Source organism: Buteo buteo, chromosome 4 (genome assembly GCF_964188355.1).
Source record: "Buteo buteo chromosome 4, bButBut1.hap1.1, whole genome shotgun sequence".
Classification (NCBI taxonomy): Eukaryota; Metazoa; Chordata; class Aves; order Accipitriformes; family Accipitridae; genus Buteo; species Buteo buteo.
The window spans coordinates 22,191,968-22,212,653 of NC_134174.1; the positions used below are offsets into that span (position 1 = coordinate 22,191,968).

Below are 20,686 nucleotides of genomic sequence, written 5' to 3' on the forward strand. Positions count from 1 at the left end.
TAGGATGTTTATTTAATTTTGAGAATTCACATGATGTCAGCCTTAGGCCACTACCAAATCTCTGGGGGTTTGGGGGTTTTAGTTGTAAGACAATTTGTGTTTGAAAAGAGGGCAGAGTGGAGTCCTCTTTACACTACTTTGTTCAATTATGTATTTGTAATTTTATATATGCAAAATGTTTTTCTTTTTTCTCTCTTACCTGCATAGTTCATAAAATTAAACTTAATCATCACAGGTGTGATGTAGGAAATGCATACACTATAGCCGTTCAGCTGCTTTTCTTCTTGCAATTGAAAATTACTCATTAGAAAAATTAAAAGAATAGACCATGTTAGGTGAATCCTTTAAATCAGATTATGAAATGAAATTTCATTAACAGTAGGTCCTCCAGATTAAGTTTAAACTCCCAATGAAATGGTGGTGGTAGCAGTAGTGCAAGCACTTTGGTATTATGTTGAATAATAATAAAATGTTTTGGCTATTATGATTAGTTATTTCAGATGCCTGTCTTCTGGACTTCCTTAACATTCACACAGTCAAGCTACTGCATATGCAAGCCTGCCTTTACATGTCACAAATGACATCAGCCCCAATTTGCAGTAATGAAGTACAGGAGTTGTTTTCAAGGGTCAGTCTTGAATAATTAGTGCCAATACAGAATTTGCAAGCACAATTCTCCATCTGAAAATAACAGATTTTAAGTAATTTAAAAGACAGGAGAGAGTTGTGAATGGCTCTTACTCTAGAGACTGACCATCTCTTTTCCTGATGATTTAAAAGGCAACATGAACAGCAACACATTCTTTTTCTTCTGCTGTGCAAAATGATTCTGAAAGTGAAGTCAATTTCTTGAAATCCCATCCTTCACTGAAAAGAACAGCAATTAGAAAAACAGTTATTAATCAAGCTCATACAATTCCCGACCCCATAAGAACATTTTAATTGGAATCAGACCACTGCTCTTTGGCATTTCTTCTGAAAGACAGCAGGGCATTCTCTTTCAGAGAGAGATGCCCACCTTCATCAGTGCTTTTTCTGTTGAAAAACTAAAGTTATTCAGTAGAGAAATGTTTCTAGACAAGTATGCTTGAAAAAATACATACCTGCCTAATCTGATTCCTATACAAATGCAGTACCCGATCCTCAGCTACTTGTGAATGTACTTTAAGCATGACTAATCACTACTGAGTTAAGCGAAGTTATTTGTGGACAAGTTAAATGTATAAAAAAGTCACCTGATTTGACACCATATTCAGAAAACATGTTAGCAATCAGAGCCAGTGCGCATCGTATTAACCATTCTTTAAGCACATATTTTGGTAGTTTCATTTCAAAATTCTGGAGTAACAGTATTCAAAGTTCCCAAGGGTACAGTCATTATGCTGTGAAATTCGGTGCTTTCTGGCTCAAGTGGCAGAATTAAAAGCATTCAGATTTTCATCCTTTTCACATTAGATCAATGTGCTCCCGCTGACTTTAATATCCCACTGACTTGAAGGATCCAGTTGTATTTTTTCATCTTTTCAGAAACTTACATACATTACTAAGAACTAACGATAAAAATAGACAGCTTACCTGAACACTGAAGCATTTTCCATTCCTGCTGAAACTGGTCTCTTAATATTTTTATTTTAGTTACTTTTTCTTGGGTAGGAGGTACATAAACTCCAAAGTGAGGTGCAGAAGCACCCACTAATGCTTTGGCTACACTTTGCATTACATTTATCTCTGTGTCCTATTGAAGAAGAAGAAGAAAAAAATAATCCTGGAAACCAAACATTGTTTCAGTAATACATGAAATATTTTAAAACGAGCTTTTGTAATTAAGTTGCTAGTATTAGTAGCAAGAATGAGCAACCTTCCATTTTCAAATAAAAGTGTGTCAAAATGGAGAAGCTTTTTCTGAAAAAGGTAAAGTAATTTTTATCTCCTGTAAAACTTGCTTCTTTCAACTAGAGAAAGAATATCAGTTTTCCTTTTGTGATTGAAAAGAAATAGTGCTGGGTTAAAGGTAGAAAATGTTAGGAGGGAAGGGGAGCATGGAGCTTGTTTACTTCATGCATCATTTACTTTCTATTGGTAGAAAACAGTGATATCTTTTCCTTCATCAAGAAGTGACTTTTTTGGACTCCTGACAGTCTAAATCAATATAATTTGTTTGCAGAAATTATATTCTGAAGTGTCGATAGTATAGTATATGAAAATTATTAACAATTATTTGGAAGACTGTAACTCTATTTTATTTTTAAGAGATAGAAGTATTCTTTCAATTATTCTAAAACACAAAGCACATGCATTATAAAATCCCCGCACATTACATAATCCTGTTATGGAGCTACCTGCAGAATACCAATATAAAAGTAATTTTTTTAAGATGTATGCCTAACTTCCTTTTTATCTCTGAGTTTACCCTTCAGAATATCAATAATTCTTTCCCTTTCATACTCCTAATTAGTAATGTGCAAATACACTATTTATGTATACTGCATATCAATGTACAAATTATTTTAGCTTAGACGATTTATGTATCAGCACTGTAAATTAACACAAATAACATTTGAGAAGACTACAGGATAAAGTATGTCAAAATCCACTTAATGGGCATCTTAATGAATAGTGTATCTTTAATTGGATACTTGCTGGGGAACAGATTAGAGTAAGCTTATGTGAACAATTACTCATTGTTTCTCATTAAAGGAGAACTAGAAGGCACAAAAGCAATCAAAAGTTACTGTTTCACAGAACACACGGAGAAATTGTGTTACTCACAGCCACAGGATGTGCAAAAGCCAAGAATGTAAGTTGAGCTCTTTAAGAGATTAGACAAATTCATGGAAGATACGCTCGCTGGCACTTTACCACGCTCTGGTCTGGATACAGAAATCCTTAACGTGGTAGTGTATGTAAACACTAGACTAGGGAAATATCTGTATACTCTTTATTTCCTTTCCCATGCTCTCTATCAGAAACACAGAGCTTGGGTAGATTGGTACTCAGTTATGTATTATGGCAATAAAGTTCACATAAAGGATATGTGCAATGGAAGTCGTGTAATAAAGTACACACCATGGGGGAGAGAAGGATAGGAAATTTAGTGTTTTATGATAAACAGGACAATGGGCTGATTTCAATCACGTTTGATGGAAAGAGGCCATATAATCAACAGACAAGAAGTGTCTCTTTTCAGGAGACAACTCTGAGCTGTGAATTCCAGGTGGAAAGGAAAGTTAACCCCCAAACTGTGGCAAACTGTCAGAACATTTACCATCTACAGACATCACCATGGGCTTGCATTCATGCCTCAGCTGCTCAGTCACGCAGGCTGCCTACAGCTTGGTATGCATCTGTGTCTGGTCTTTTTCTCAGGCCAGAGAGAAGCTTGGGCTATTTGCGTCATGAACTCAGGGGTACCAAAGACAGTATAGATACAGCCAATATTTTCTACTGGGCAGCTTGAAGCAGTTCATACCAAGCATACTACTGCTTAATTTGAGTTCTGTCCTAGGTACTTTGAAGTACCACTGCTTAGCACCACTTCTTACCTTGATCACTGCAAAAATTCGAGACTCGGCTAATCCTTGTAGTAAAGAAAATAGCAGAGAAATCCCACTTATTCCAAGGCTCCTATTTGGTCCAATGGCTATTACGGTCAAGTTAGGTTGATAACTGTATGCTACAGGAAGAATGAATCCAAGTACAGCAGAAAAGAAGTCATTTCCTTCAGCATCCTTTAACAACAACAAGAAACTGTTTGGCACAAATGTAAAGCCCCAAATTCCCAGATATAAAATAAAACAGTAATGTGAATCTCAAAGTTTTTGATTGACCTAGGAAACACGATATTGATCTATTTTTCACAGTAATTTTCCTGTTAAACATGCAGATTACTCATATTTTCTTTAGTGTCTTTGCACTGTAACTGCCTTCTTGAAGATGAACTGTAGTAGCTACTAAAGGTTTCCTCAGACCTATGCATCCTAATACACTCTAAAGATCTGTGAAGGAGTAGTACCCCGGCAAGGGCAAGAAAAGGAAGTATTTTCAAAGGTCCAAATTGCAGTGAGGGATGTAATTCTCAGTGTCATTTTATGAATTTGTAAATATATTCTATTATTTCTGTTAAAATAGTTGTCCTCTTATGTTGTTTCCAGAAAGCAAATCTTACCTCTTTCCAGTTTAGAGAAATATAGTGTTTGGATCTGGTCTTTCCAGACTGTTCTTTCTCACAAATATGTATCATAAGTATTTTTCTGTAAATAAAAAGCACAACTTCCAATGAGATAAAAAGATCTTTTCTTTCATCATTCTTTAAATACTAATTCATAACACAGGAGCAAATAACTATTTGCATTACTACATGCCGTAATGTAAACAATAATTAAAACTGAAACCCTTTTTAAGGTATTTTTAAAAAGAGTATTAAAGACTATGGGCAGATTACTTTTAAGAAAAAGGGGAAGTGGCAAAAAAAGTTATAAATAAGCAAAGATGACTTTCAAGAAGAACTCAGCATCAGCAGTATGTGCCCCCTGCAGTTATAGGGGAGTACACCCTATATAGCTAATAACTGCCTTCTTTATTACATTTTCTATATTCTATTTTCAATAACAATCTAAATTTCAATTAATATAGAAGGATTATACTTTAAACCTACCACTAAATGCATAAAGTGGCACTCAGAGATAGCAGTTTGTCTTTAGAGATATATTTGGGGCTGTTTTATATTTTGCCTCAAGCTAAGCTTAATGAACATCAGCTCATGACTGATTCCTTACTGCAGATTTTATCATATATATGGACACTTATTAACATTTATAAAGCCTTTGGGATTTGACTCCCTGAAGAGAAACCTCACCCATCTTCTGTGTTTGGTATGATTTCCATGTCTCCAACAAATATACAAAGCACTCTGCAGAAAACAAAGAAAAATACCCATACATTTACAAGTAATTTTTTTCAATTATTGCAGCTTGTTTAAAGAGTTTGCATGTAGATTAGATGCATAAAAAAGAACGCATATTGTTTCTGAATCTGGTCCATTAGAAGTATAAAGAAAACACATTTATGACAGCTCAAGGGAACACCTTTTCTCCCACCAAATACTGGGGAGAAAAAACAAAACCAAGAAAATGTCCTCAAGCCAAAACCAATCGAAATCTGAGAAAGAAAATGTAGGCTAGCACAGCAGTCATCCTTGCAAATGTTTTGCCTTTGGTAAGTGTACTGGTTTTGGCTGGGATAGAGTTAATTTTCTTCATAGCAGCTAGTATGGGGCTATGTTTTGGATTTGTGCTGGAAACAGCATTGATAATTCAGGGATATTTTCCGTTACTGCTAAGCAGTGCTCACACAGAGCCAAGGCCTTTTCTGCTCCTCACCCCACCCCACCAGCAGGAGGCTGGGGGTACACAAGGAGTTGAGAGGGGACACAGCTGGGACAGCTGACCCCAACTGACCCAAGGGGTATCCCAGATCATAGGATGTCATGCTCAGCATGTAAAGCTGGGAGAAGAAGAAGGAAGGGGCGACGTTCGGAGTGATGGCGTTTGTCTTCCCAAGTAACTGTTACGTGTGATGGAGCCCTGCTTTCCTGGAGATGGCTGAACACCTGCCTGCCCATGGGAAGTGGTGAATAAATTTCTTGTTTTGCTTTGCTTGTGTGCATGGCTTTTTGCTTTACCTATTAAACTGTCTTTATCTCAACCCACAAGTTTTCTCACTTTTACCCTTCCGATTCTCTCCCCCATCCCACCATGGGGGTAGCGAGCAAGTGGCTGTGTAAGGCAAAAGGTTTTTGCTGGCATATACAATGATGTTGGTACAACATACTGAAAATGCTATGCATATGGAGATGTTATTTGTTTTAAAATTAAGGTTTCAAAGGCAATTTGCCATATTTCACACACTTTTATCTTGCTTTTACATTTTGTCAAAGGGCCCCAAATGCAAAAGATACAGATTTACCTTTGAAATCCAAAACGAATAGAATGTCTTAGTGCAACAGCAACAGAAGTAGAACATGTGGGTGATTCTGCAATTCCATTGCATACCTATAAAATATATTATTCATTCAGAAATAATTAATGCTGCACAAGATGTCATTTCTTATTTGTAACAACTGTATTTTTACTTGTTTATCTGTATCATTCAAACAAAGCTACAGCTGTATGAAAGGGATCTTAATTATCTATCATAGTATCATTAAGAAAATGTTATTAATTAATTTTCTACAGAAAGGCCATATTTGATTATTATGCCAAGGATTGTTCTATTACTTCAAAAGTATGGTGCTATGCTGAAGGGTAACTGTAAAAATAGCTTTTGGAGGGGAAGGTCATCTTTACTGGTTCTCTCCATAGTCTGCAGACTGGATACACTCAGTGTGCCAGTAGGCAAACCGCACCAGAAAAATACACCCTATGAAAAGGAGGTTATCCCTGAATTCTAATTCTGACTCTTCCTTTAACCTAGGCAAGCTATTCCTTTCTGGAAAATACATTGACAGTATTACTCAGTCTACCTTTCAGCATTAATTTGTGTTGTATAGTGCTTTGAACTCTACAGGAAAGCTATGCAAAAAGCTAATGCATGCTCCCCCTCCTCACTCCTCCTCTTTGTCAACACAAAAAGCTCAGCTTAGCATCTGCAACTCATGAAAAGTTTGGAACTCTCTTTCTTTTTGCCAGTTACCATTTTTTTAAATCTATTTATAGGCTTTCCTAGAGGTATATGCAGTCTATCATGTTGGAAAATTGTCCCTGCCATCTACATACATTGACTTCCAACAGCAAGAAGATGGCTTACAAGAAAGAGGTCATTCTGGCAGTTAATCTTCCTCGCAGGCCTGGTACTATAAAGAGAGCTTTTCATTCCAAGGGAGAGACTTATTTATTACGATGTAATAATCTTTTGTTTTCTTAATTTGTTTGCAGTTTTTCTCTATGTATAAAAACTTGAAGAAGCAAAAATACAAACATGAATACTCTAAGCCTGCCTTCTCTTCATTTCTGATGCTGCAAGAATCAAAATGCTGAATTGGAATTACTCTGTTCAGCATCACAGCATACAGTGGTGTTTTCAACAGCCCTACTAAAGCAATGTGCGTGCGTGCAAATCAAAATTTACTCTTGAGTAAATTGTTGTACAAATAATGGTAAGTGGGTGCAACTGCACATAGTGTGGCATCTTCTACTGAAGGGCAATGCAGAAGTAAACTCTTTCCTAAATACAGAAGGCAAAACACTGTGCACTGAGTCAGGAAAATTTTTGACATTTCTTGCTCAGATTTCTTGTTGCTGCTCACTGGTGCTTGATAAGCTAACTTCTGCTCCCCTCAACTGGAAGAGTGAAGGCCTGGCTCACCTGTATGTCTGAGAGTGATGGGAAGGTTATTACTGAGTCATGCTGTGACTGCAGAAAAGCAGTACAATGTCTTACCCAAAGATCATTAGAAAGATGTTTTGGGGTTAACAACTATCCCTAAGTAGTGGTTGTCTCATCTTGCATACTCATTCTTGTGGCTAAGCACATTCTAGCCGAGATCTGCAGGGTCGTGAACTACATAGTAACTAATATCTGGATGACAATACAGTAAAAGCAGAAATTGGAGGAATCCAACTCTCTCCCCAGCCCCCAAGATCAAAGCAGTTTATTATTACCTCCTTCTTAAGAATTTTATCTAGGATGGCCAACATACTGCCAAGAGAGAGCAAATTTTTGTCCTCTTTCACAATGTCTGCATAAAAGCCACTGTAAAATAAATTATATGAAGAAAAACTAGGTTAGAGGCAATAATGCTTTCAAAGAGGACACTGATAGGGTACTTTGCAGTTAGTATTGACAGGGTACATTTTGTATAGGTGCTACACATTCATTCTCAAAAACCTAGCTCTAGAAGGGAGATGACAACACTGTTGCCTGACAATCTTGAGCTCTCTGAACCTGCCTCCATTCTGCACTGGAAAGAAAACAAAAAATGTCTGACAGTATTCAGGAAATAGAATTTTGTTCAAAATTAGACTAAGACAAAAAGTTGAGCTTCTGAAATCAGACCAGTTTGGTATTTTTTTCAGCTAAAAGTGAACACAGCTTTAAGGCACCTTCCTAGCAAAATCTCTTTCTAAATGAATACATTTGCACTAAATGTTCTATCTCCATTGAAATAGTTCTCTCTAAAAGTATTCTAATTAGTTCTTTAAAGGACTTCAAGGCTACAAGTGATAACCAACACCAATGTCTTCATTTTTCAAAGAAAGCAACTCTGGCTATAATTGAGTAGACTAAGGCCAAGAAGATGACCATGGCAGAACAGAGGTAGATGACAGCCTGTACAAAGACCTCTCATCCTCATAATTATGTTGAAAATTAAATAGGTAGGACCAACCTGACAAGAGCTTTTATTTCAGTTTTGTCCATTTCCTTCACAAAATGAACAGGTACAGGGAGCAAATGTACTGAACCTCTAGATTCAGTTGTTGCTGTTTTGATGGGAGGCACTGGAAATAGAATATTTTTCATGTGCAGTTCCAAAAACCTTTCTACTTTGACAGTTTCATCGTTGTTAGTTATCTTAGATTCATGTTCTGTGGAGGGATTTGGATTAGCCTTCTGTAGTAAGTGCGATTTGGTGCTCAAATTTTGTAAAAATGATGTGTCTAAAGGAAAAAAAAGATGGGTTTGACATGTATTACTTGCTGAGCAGTCTGTTAATATTTGGTTACATTTATTTACAAAACAGAGTACCTCTGTATTCACAGTAAGCATATTTATCTCTATGCACTAGCTACAGTGTTTCCTGCCATGTATGTTTTCACTGCCGCTACATTTGTTTTAATCTAGTGAAAGGATTTATGATAATAAATCTTATGCCCATATTTTTGACACAGAAAACCATATCCTCAAACAAAGATATCAAAGCACTACTTTTTGGTGTGATGTTTGCCAGCTTCAGAAGTTCTTTTCAGACCAGCTGAAGACATGGCCCTGAATGAAGCCTCACAGTGCTTCATCAGTCATTTGATGAATAATTGGTAGTTCAATTATTTTAATCCACTAGTATTAATCTTAATAATTTTGAATTTCTGTAGGAATCCATTTACCAATCACATTTGCTTGAAGAAAGAGAAGAGTAATTACCTTCATACATCAACCATTTCCAGTAGCTTTTATGTGCTGCTCTCACATTTTGAATAGATTCAACAGCACTACAAAAGAAACAGGATTAACAGTATCAGCACTAATGAAAATATAGGAACCATAACTTACCTCAATGAAAAAGCAAAACCAAAAAATCCAACTGAAAATGAACAAGCTCTGGTCTATGCCAAGAATGCAGAACAGAAAGATAAAAAGAATAAGGCTCAGCGAGGAGATTGCTTGGAAGGATTAGATACAAGAGACAAAAAAGAAAAGTGAAGAACACATGCAGTATGTACACACATTGAGTGAAATCCCAACCCTGCTGTTGGAAGAAGCACCCTGACCCTGACTTCAGAAAAGGCAAGATTTCACTCATCTGTCTTTGCTCTGTCAGAGATTTTATCTACACAATGTAAAGATGTAATTAGATTTACTCAAAAGCAAGACTATCTGTTCAGGAACCATGTAAATCACATCACCTGCTATTCTTTGTGTTGAAATCTTTTTTATTATCACTGGTATTTGCAGCACTATAGGCAAATGTCCTATTATGTTAGCTATCATGCAAACATTAATTCAGGTCATGTTAAATCCAGGACAATTTCTGTCCTTGGAGATTATTTGTAAGGTGTTCAGGAGCTGGACTGATATAATGAATAAATATAATCAACTCTCCATTACCTAGGATAATAGCAACCTGAGATACTACAGTTGGTAGAGAAGACAAAGAGGTAATACAGGGGCTATGGGATGTGCTGGGAGCAAAGTAACCAGCTTTGCTCCATCAGAGTTTACTAAACCCAACTCTGCTCACAGCCTGTGTATATCTACACTGCTTCCCTGACTGATCCGAGATCCAAGTTTTAACTAACACAGCCAACTGGTAGGTGCTGCCACCAAAATGCATGAGGAGCATTACTGCTGAAAAAAAAGCATGGGACAGCTACTGAGGTGGGAGGGAGACTGAGGACAGAACATGGAGATGTGGAGGAGATAGTACAGACAGGTAGAGAGAAAGACAGTTTAGATGTAGGACTGATTCAGGCTCCAGGTTCAGAATGCTTTACTAGGTCAGATTCACCACTGTGCAAACACAATCTTACTGTCTCCAAAAAGAAGTCAGACCCGAAGTTTAATTATCTTGGTACAGCTCCACAGTCGAGTGCTTTCACACCCCAGGCCTCGATGCTCTGCATTCCAGAAACACAAGCAGTCATCAAGACTGGCTCTGCACAGCATCAGCTCTCACTGATAAGAGAAAGGTTAGCTCCAGCTATTGTTCTACTACAGGAACTGAAGTGGCCCTGGAGTCTGAAGAACTAATCCTTGCAATTACATACTTTCCCAAATACTGGCTGTTATTAACTGACATTGCCTTGATTACAGCAGGATTGTCTCAGCCTTGAGTGAGATGGATCTCCACAGGATAACAAGGCCGAAGGATAAATAGCATAAAATTATAAGCCATTAAGTTCTCGCAACTTGAAATAATTTCAGAAACAAAAGTATACAAAACTGTACCTTGGATGACGTTTTTGGAAAGCAAGTTATCCAAAGCAGAAGACAATATATTATAAAGCATCATATTAAAACCTTGCTTCAAAGCATGCATGTCTTCAGTCTTTTTGATAAATACATGGGTTGTTCTAAAATTCTTCATATGCTTACCTTAGGCAAGGTGCCATTTCTCCAGTTATCTGAGGTACAGGATCTCCAAGCAAAGTTTTTACAGTCATGCAGACTGATTCAGACAATGACTTTAAGTGGTATCCACCCTAGAAAAAAGTATTTTGTGTCACTTAAGGAACAAGTACTTGTAACATCTATCCGAATATCATCTTGGAAAATAAATTAAGGTTTTGAAACATCTGAATTCACATAAACGGAAGTTGACATGCAAGTACATCTAAGTCAACGATTTTCAATATGAAAACAATAAGTTAGAGGCTACTTGCTGAACTTCACTGGCATCCAATGATTCAGCTCACTTAATCATGGTTCAGTTCATTTCAGAAATCAGTCATGACTTTGCCATGAAAACCCTGGAAACATACACCTTCTCCATTCCTATCTGCGATATGTTATCTTCAACAATTCTTGTGGAAGATTCCTTAGAAGGCAAATACTATCACTGTCCTCTAAAATGTCTGTAAAAGTGAAATTTCTCACAGGCTGACACTTTTAAGATATGGTTGTCCTAATGGTTTCGCAGAATTTGGAGATTTAAGACTGCTAGATTGCAGATGATAGGTTGCTTGCTGCATACCACCTGTGGAGCAGTCACATCATCTGTATTAGGAGGGGATGCTTATTTGCACTTCAGCTAGCAGAAAGAGGTATCTATAATAATCTGCTGGAGAGAACGATGATGAAAGAAAGGTCATGCAAAACAGAGGTCAAGTGAATCAATCAATAAACAGTTCACTCTTGGAGACCTTGTTGGCAGTAATATTTCCACACACTTATTTACCTGAAAAGCCACTATTTTCTAACGTGCAGCAGAAATAGGGAGTTGAAATCTAGATTTCAAAAAGAGGAAACATTTTTAATTGTTTAAAAAAAATTTTTAAGAGAGCTCTTAAAAAAAGAGCTTGCATAGAGGCTTTTAATCAAAAAAGAAGGAATTTAGGAAGAGCTTCATTACTAAGTAAGAGTATATTTAGCTTAAAGGTTTTTTAAACTCTCCTGGAGTAAGACATACTTGTAGAAACATTGATAATGCAGCTTATCCACTAAATTTTAATGAGTTTGGGACTATCCAGAGCAGCAGACCTAGTCACTGTTCACAAGAACTGAACATATCTGTGGCAGCTATGTTTTTTTGAACAAAAAAATCAGTTTTTAAAGACATCCATTTCTTTTAATGTATAAGGGCATTGTCAAACCTTAGCCATTTTTGCATTCCTGATTCTCAAAAGAAAGATAAAAAGAATTATTCTGTTAAGAAGTTTTGCTTCCTAGCTTCTAGCTTGTCCTAAGGCTCTAATACAAAGACCCTTCCCCTGGGAGCATGTTTCAAAAGTCTTTACCTCTAGGATGACACACAGCTTTCCACTAGCTAACTGCATCACAAAATGGGTAAGGTGGGCAAAAACCTCTGGAGTGGCATTCATCTGACCCTAAATCAAAGAAAAAATTTTAAGAGATGAAACCCTGAATCAAAAATGTTGGTAAAAAAACCCCCATACAATCTGAAATACACAAGTCTGAGTTGGAATACCAGAACACTTGCCTCTCATTGTATCTAACAAAATACTGAACCAACTGCTTTAAAGTAAGGTGCAAAAACCAACACAGTAATTATGCCTACGGAATAATCTGTCTTTATGTGTCTCATTGTAGTATTTAATGAGGTGGGGTCAGTTTAAAGACTCAAACAGGTATTGTTTGGTTGGTCAAAGTGAATTTCACCTAGCAATCACAGGACATTTAAGAGGTAGGAATATTTTGCGAACAGTTTCATGACTGACAACACAAAGGCCACGAGTTACTTACTTCAGGGTCTCCAATTCCAGAATCATATCCAGAGGAGACAATAACCAGTTCAGGATCAAACTGTTATAAAAACAGAGAGAGTTGTAGCACATTCTTATGTCCTATTTTCAATTTTTTACTGGATTTCAACTGTACCATGTTCAGCTGTTATTTCACACAAATGAACACAAATGAAGACCCTCCTTGAATAAAAACTAAGATTAGCCTTTTATACTATTTTCATTCTTGCTGGAGAAGTTGCAGATCATTATATTGAATATTTAAAAGCTAACATTCCATATATACTATTCAGTTGATCAGGACATCAGTCATACCAGCAGAAATAATGTGTTAACTGTGCTACCAGCAATTACTGCATTTCTACAAAATATTCAATGGCATCTGCTTAAGAATTACTTTGGAAGTAGTCTTTGGTTTTGCTGTTCAAATAGTAGAGCAGTAAAAAGTTACCTCAAAAGCCATTGGAAGCAACACATGGAAAAATGCAGCAAGATAATCTGAATTTCCCATCCCAACCTGCAAAATATGAGAAATATAGGTCATATTTTCTTGTTGGAATAACAAATTTTCTAAGGTTCTTCAAGACTTTAGGGAAAGATAGTATCAAAAGTTAAAGAAAAGGGAACCTTATGAGGTCAAGTAAAACAAACTCCATTTAAGTAAAGTGCATAAATATCCACCATATTTAGTCTTAAGTATAAGCTTCTGTTCTCTGCTGAACAAAGATGGATGTAATCATCTCCTGAAACACTTTCTGATTTGATGGCTAGGTAAGATATTCAAGAAGAAACAAATATGTGTATGTTTTTCTCTCCCTCTTTTTTTTTTTTTTTAAAAAACATTATCACATTCTAAGCCATATTTTTCAGCAGACATTCCATTGACAGGAAGGAGGTACACCGTGCTACGACATCTGTGAAGCAAGCGAAGCAGTGCACCTCTCAAAGCGTTACACAAAGCATGAGACAACAAAGCTATTGCACTTGCTTTGTTGTGCTGTAAGCAAAATTTACCTTGTTCCAAGGCAAATTTATGTTAAAACCTTTTCCTTTTCCCAGACCCACGGCATCATAATCTGATTCTTTGAGTGATGGCCAGAATTCCTGATGTTCATAGCGATGCCAGGAAAAATACAAAACACTGAAGATACAAAAAACAAATACAACTTGATGAAAAGATTCTGAAACTGACTTTATATTCTGAACCTGGTGACTGTATTGACTGAAAGCAAGAAAATAGAACTGTCCTTCCTCCTTAGTTCTCTTAATGGAGTTGGACTGTGAAACTTGGTACAGTAGGTCCTATACCAAAATTAGCATAATAATTAACCTGCTAAAAATTTCTTGTATGCATGCACTCCACTCAGATCAAAGACAGACAGTGCATCTTCAGAAGAGAAGAATTGTTTCTAGAACCTACTTCTGTGGCCTTTCTGAAAACAAAAGCTTACATATTTTATCCAGCTACTACTCGAATACTTTAATGGAGAGATTTGTGAGTACAGAGAATAGATGTGTTACCTGAATACTGGCACAAAGAGATCTTACTACTGGCAAACCAAGGTAATCATACTGCTCATTTTGTGTTTGTTATTCTTTAAAGTAGAACAGATTTACATATTTATTTTTTGTTAAGATTTTTCCCTCTATTTTATAACAAGTAAAAAACAACAGAGTTACTAAAATAGCAAGGAGAATGTTTTGTAAGATTCTAGGTTTACAAATGGAAGAAATCTTATTCTCTACAGAGACAAGCAATCTTTAACCAGCTAGCATTAAAAAAATAATAATAAAAAAAAAATCCTTCAAACCTTGGATCCTCTTCAAATATATATTGAGTTCCTTGCCCATGGTGCACATCCCAGTCAACAATTAGGATTCTGCATAGATCAGTAAAAGAAAACGTTCAGCGGAAGAACCACAGCATCTTGATCTAAAGGATGTACAGATGAATAATGTTTTTCTGACCGAAATGGTACAAGACACCCAGAAAGCTCTAGATATTAATCTAAAACAGTAGAATGTCAAACTGTTATCTAAATGCCATACTTGGGTATGAAAAGCTTCTATAGAGTCAACCACGCACTTACCTCTGTAGACCGTATTTCAGTTTTGCATATTCTGCTGCAATAGCAACATTGTTGAATAAACAGAACCCGTTAGCTGCATTTCTCTGGCTGTGGTGACCTGGAGGTCTAAAGCAAAGTTTTATATGGTTACAACAGAAGAAATTTCGGTAAGAAGTGAAAACTTTCTCACATGTTTTCTTACCTTACTAATGCCATTCCATTGCGCACTTTTCCTGATATCACAGCATCCACTAGCTCTAAAGTCGCTCCTACTGCTAGTCTGGCACAACGGTAAGTGTTCTGAAAAAGAGAAACTCATAGTTGTCATCAATCACTCATCAGCTTGTTTTAAACTAATCACACATGACATGCTTTTGCACCCCAACAGCAAATTGTCTTGACATAAATCTACCCAGCTGAGGTTGTACGCAGATAGCTGAAAGCAGAATTTTACAACAGATTCCAATGTGCTTTCTACTAGGTTTACCTGTGATCACCATATCCTTTATAAGGATATCCTGCCTGAAGCAGTTAAGAAATATGAGATGGACATACTGAACTGACTAGTGGAATAACATGGCATCTTTGAAAATAAGGAATGAAAACTTACAGAAAGAAAACACAAAAGACTTCACCTCCATTACCTGGCACAACATTTAAGAGCAACTGTTATCAAAATGTGATTTGCAGGTCACTAATGGTCTACAGGGACATTAAGTGACAAAAATAAAGCTCAAATTTGAGTAGTGTGCTATACCGGCATGATACAATTACAGAATAGATGACAGGACACTCAACCCACTTAAATTACAGCATTACACTGAACTTGAAACAGAACAATATCATAAATAAATGTAAGTCTACTTAAACAGCAAAAAATGTATTGCCAATTTTCCCCTAGTTAGTAAAGTGCCACTCAGATGCAATAGCACAACTACTTGTAACTCCCAATAGAGGAAGCAGCTTAACTTACATACCGGATGGAAGAAAAAAGCATCATAATTTCCAGAGACTTTTTTCAGTTCCTCTTCATTCATTGTCTGGGTGCTTTTTGCCACTTCCAAGTGTTCTGAACTGCAGAGGAGAGAGATTAACACAACACCTAACTAAGCAACTATAAAGGGTTTTTTTAATGCAAAATGTAATGAAAAGTAACAGAATATATGTTAAAAGGGGCTTTCTGTGAGACTCTACAAGTCCAATAGGTACTCTGGAACACTAGTTGTAGGATATAGTGAAAAAAATAAGGAGCACTCTGAAAGCAAGGTTCTTGGATATCTTAAGAACATGATGTTCTTCTCCTTTTTCCAGCTGTAAGAGCAATTAGTCTTGCTTTCAAAAAAAGGCTCTTTGTTGATCATGAAGCAATCTATTTTGCAATCCATACTACACATAGATACCATCCCAACAAGAACTAAACTAGGATTCTGACAGTCATCGGAGTGTGAATTATAACTCTGAGAATGTGCATCTAGTCCTCCCTTGTTCTGTGGAAAACAAGTATTTGAATGAATCCCTTACTGGATGTGTGCTAACTCCCTCTTTTCACTAGTTGAAGACTGAAGTAAGTACTAAGGCACTAGCATCAGTGTTCCCCCAAATCCCTGTCACTGCTCTCCCGCCCTTGTGTAGTGAGCTGGAAATGGAAGCTGATGGCATCTACTCTCCCACCTGTGTCCTAATCCAGGATACAATGACCATATATGCGTTCCTCTAGGTGGACCATGCCAAAGCAACTGGAATTTCACAACAAAACAAAACACCCTAGTGCTGCCTAATGGAAGTAAAGGTAAACAGTGGCTTCAAAATTAAGGCATTAACAGCAATAAAACCGTATGAACCTGAATGACTGTATAATTACTAGTTTAACTTCAGCAGCAGCCTCATAACTAACTGTGAACACAAACAAAACATTTTTATAGGAGTTATAAATTTGTTTCAATCTAAAAGTGTTTTAGAAAGGAAAGAGCTCTATTATCTCTAGCTTACCTATGGAAACCAAGACAAGACTTTGTGAAGTGATTTGTCCCCAGTCATCTAGCAGGAGCAACTCCACTGCAAATAGTGATCAGGCCTCTTCCATAACCAATCAACAATGTATTTACTATGAAAATCAACTGCATTCTAACAAACAAGCATGCTCTTTGGAAAAATACTGTTCTAGAATCTGAAAATTTAAGCATGACTTGGGATCCAGCTATGGTCCTCGTCACAGGTGTCAGGGCCCTGGGTACATCCTTTCCCTCCCAGGGTTTGGCTGCTGGGTTCAGAACCAGCAGAGATAGTACAGCTGATCACCTTGAAAGAGAGAGCTAGAAGGAGCTTCAGTGGAGGCTCCCTCCAAACAGCTCTGCCAAGAAGTCTCAGCAGAAGCTCCCCCCCCTTCCCTTGGCATTTGCTTTTAAGACAAGGCTCTTGCCCTCTGCTATGCTGCAGCTGCGTTGTATAGCCATGTCTGTGTCTGGCCATGAATGCCGCTCATCTGGACCTGGACCCTGACCTGTGGAATTACTCTCTAGCTTGACCTCAGACCTGCCATGTCACTATGGCCTCATCGGGCCATCTAAACTCATGCCTGAATCTGGTTACCATCACTGGACCTGTGCTGCTTGCCTAGATTGGGTATTGTGGGGTTGTGCCCTTGTCCATGAAGCCACTCCCTCTGGCTGCTTTGTCATGCTCTGCTCCCTACTCCCCTTGCCTTTCAGAGACGGCTGCCCTTGCCGCTCCCTGACAAGGCTAAATCAGCGAACAAGCAACACGCAGAATAATCTGCAGTTGGTTGCAGAATCATCACACCAAGGTGACAAATGCCAGAGCAGACTTCACTGCCATGACTTGCCCTCCTGCCAGAATTAGATGCAAAGTGTTTCTTTGTGGTTCTCTCTCTCTCAAAGATGCTTGGGAGAAAGAGGAGGTTATTATTATCTTTCTAAAGAAATACCCATTATTCTACACTTTTAAAAAGTCTTGTCCCAATTTTTATTAGAAGTTTACTTTTAAACCTATGTATAAATCAGCATGCGTTGCTTAAGAACCCAAAGAGTGGGAATGGGGATTTAGTGGAATAGCAGATTCATACTTCAGCACCTACAGCATACTCAACATTATTTGTCTAAATTTAAGTGTGACACATTTTCCATTGAAATTACTGGAAGTCACTGAGTTTTGGAGCAGACCTTTTCAAATGGAGCAAAATACGACCTGGAAGTATGAGATGTGTTATTTCACTGAATTAATCTGAATAGTGATGAAATTAAGTTTCAGACCTGTGAACCAACAGGATCTCCTCCTTGGTTGCTTCTCTGGCAGGCACATGAACACACCTTTCCACAAGATGGTAACGTTTAAGCTGGTCATAGGAGGACGACAGTCTTTCTGGCACTTCAATATCACAAACAGGACTAAAAATAAGCAATAATCATATTACTATAATGCCATACCAGCACAGCTAACAAATACACTTCATAATGCCTAGCTTTTAACTTCCCATTGTAAGAAGATTCATTACCCTCAGAGGAACACAGGAGAGTACAAGGAAAATAAAATCTGTAAATACTTTATTTTGGAATTGAACCAAAAATTGGTTCTAAAATACCTAAGCAGAAGATTATATATGGTTCTTAAGTAAAAAAGAAACAAAACAGCATCATTTTTTGTTTCCTCTCTCACCACTGAAAGTAGTAACACTTAACTACAGACACAGGAATGCTGAAATGAAAAGCTGTACATTACAATGAAGGTGAAAAGAGAAGAAGTGGGTTTGGAGAGAAGACAACAGTGGACTGTTACTCTGAGCACTGCAAAGGTACTGGTCTAATGTATGTAAATTTAAGCAAGTGGCATATACCAATTTCTAACCGAATTTAATTGACGAGTTCCAGCTGATGAGTATTATCTACATGTTTTTTTCTAAGATCTTTATGAACAATTTAATTAGCTCAGAATACTTAATTTAGGGGGCTGCTCAGATGCTTAAAGCTAACACTTCTTATTAAGGCCTACCGGGCTGGAGGCCTACAGCTTCTCAAATCCAGCTTCAGATTATCATTATAGCATCTGGATACAAACTGGGAATAAAATTTAAAAAAATTCCAAAAGGAGACTTTCTATTCACTAGGAAAACAACAGGGTACCTCTAACTAGGCATTTCCTATTACATTTACAAAAACCACATTTACTTGGTACTTCTCTCAGAGAAATCCTAAAAGGAAGCTATTCATAAAAAGGATGGCAGTGACTTACTCACTCCAAAGTAGTTTATGAGTGGTCATCTCCTCATCATAAATCAGTGCTGTTCCCGAAGCCATTGCTACAGACAGAATAAAACAAAAATCCCAAGACACATATTTCGGGCAAGAAGTAAACTTATATTAAAACAAACTTAATATTGTATTAGCCAGTGAGAATGTACGTTCACAGCATTATCTACTTGCACGACAACTTTGCACTTTAGACCTTGTACTTACAGGACAAAATCAAAGAAAATCATTTAGGACGAGCCCTGACAAGGCCAAGGAGTCCAAAGCTAATGGCACAGACCTTGAAACCGGATGCACGCGGGTAGGATTCACGATTATCTGGATTTTCAAAACCTCGGCGCAGGTATTTGTGGCGCAGGTGGAGGGATTACACCATCTCTCCAAGCGTCTCCAGCCGACACTCCGGGCCTTACAAAGGCCGTCAAGGACCTGAGCACAGGCCTGCACAGGCCTCCTCAGCCCGCCATTACACACAGACACTTACCTGTCACGGCTGCCGTGAAAGGAAACAGCTGCTTGCGAAAGCTGAAGTTACAAAGCCACAAAGTATGAAAAACACGATTATATACACCACGGGTCGAACAATTAGCGGAATTTGTTGTGCTTAAAACTTTAACGGTCTTTCAAAAAACCCACGAGAGGCATTCAAGAGAAACAAAGAAACCGAAGAAAACGAGATTAACCCGCACAGCTGGCCGCTAGGCCACCTCACCGAAGCCCCGGAGCCGCCGGAGGGCGCGTTGCCGCGGGCCGGGCCCGGCCCGCTCCACTCCGCGCCGCGCCACGCCTCGCCTCGCCTCCCGCCCGGGAAGCCCGGCAGCCTCAGGCGCCCCGACACGGAGCCGCCCGGGCCTCGCAGCGGGCCGCCGGCAGGCCCCGGCCTCCGGAGGCGACGAGGGCGGGAAGCCGGCGCGCCTCAGCTACGCGGCCCGGGCTTCGGCCCCGCAGCCGGCGACGCCTCAGCTCGGCCGCCCGCTCCTCCCCGGCGGCGGCGGTGGGAGTGCCGAGCGGAGCCCCCGCCCCGCCGCCGGCCCGGAGCGCGGCCCGGCGGGGTGAGCGGCGTTTAAGTTCCTGAATTCAATTGTCGGCGGCAGCGGTGCCGCTGTACACTTCGCTGGTGTGTGACGGGAGGCCTTAAAGTACGTCCGAAGAGAAACCCTCGCTTTGCCAGAGCTCTCTGAAGGAGGCCCGGCGGCCTGAATTGTATTTTCGTGCCAAGGACAGTTCAACCGCAGGTGCTGCCAAGTTTTTAGCACGTAAGAAACCCAAGACCAAAAACCCCACGACCCTGGCCTGTACGGTGTCCTCTCATATGAAGAGGGAAAAAAACCCAAAAACTTGAACGGAACTGATGCCGCCTCCATTTTGGGGAGTAGCGCGAACCTCGCTCTCCGCAGGTGACACACCCCGCACCCCCTCACGGCGGGCGGGCGCCGACGCTTCTCCCGCAGGTTCTAAGCGGGTCTCCCGCCGCCGGGCTGCAGCCCCCCCGGACCCCCCCGGTCCCCCCGGACCGGGGATCCGCCGCCGGAGCCCTCCCGGAGCGGCCGGGCAAGGGGCAAGGCGGGGACGGGCTCCTGGAAACATTTACCGGCTCTCCTGCAGGGACCGGCACATGCTCAGCAGCGTCAAATGAAACGAGCTTTTGAGCAACCTACTTTTCTCTAAGCAGCGGCTTCATTCTACGGTATAAACTGAATATAGGTAGTTTCGACTTTTTTTC

At 39.0% G+C, this 20,686-nt stretch overlaps 1 protein-coding gene across 5 annotated transcripts; it reads right to left on the minus strand.

Annotated features, from left to right (window-relative positions):
- Positions 1-276: 276 nt before the first annotated feature.
- HDAC10 (histone deacetylase 10) lies at positions 277-19,958 on the minus strand. Of its 5 annotated transcripts, none has more exons than XM_075024954.1 (20): positions 19,676-19,955; positions 18,947-19,013; positions 17,971-18,105; positions 15,679-15,775; positions 14,904-15,001; positions 14,723-14,827; positions 14,444-14,512; positions 13,647-13,773; positions 13,084-13,149; positions 12,634-12,693; positions 12,168-12,257; positions 10,807-10,913; positions 9,136-9,203; positions 8,384-8,654; positions 7,659-7,749; positions 5,965-6,050; positions 4,856-4,909; positions 4,166-4,250; positions 3,543-3,728; positions 277-1,735 (listed from the first exon to the last, which is right to left on the minus strand). In XM_075024954.1, exons 2-20 carry the CDS (start codon positions 19,009-19,011, stop codon positions 1,544-1,546), a joined length of 2,052 nt encoding a protein of 683 aa, XP_074881055.1. In that variant the 5' UTR covers positions 19,012-19,013; positions 19,676-19,955; the 3' UTR covers positions 277-1,543. The 5 variants fall into 5 exon arrangements, 4 of the variants coding, with proteins under 4 accessions (XP_074881055.1, XP_074881056.1, XP_074881057.1 ...); XM_075024955.1 differs by having other exon boundaries at positions 19,448-19,955; XM_075024956.1 differs by having other exon boundaries at positions 277-867; positions 1,576-1,735; positions 18,947-19,955.
- Positions 19,959-20,686: the final 728 nt, after the last annotated feature.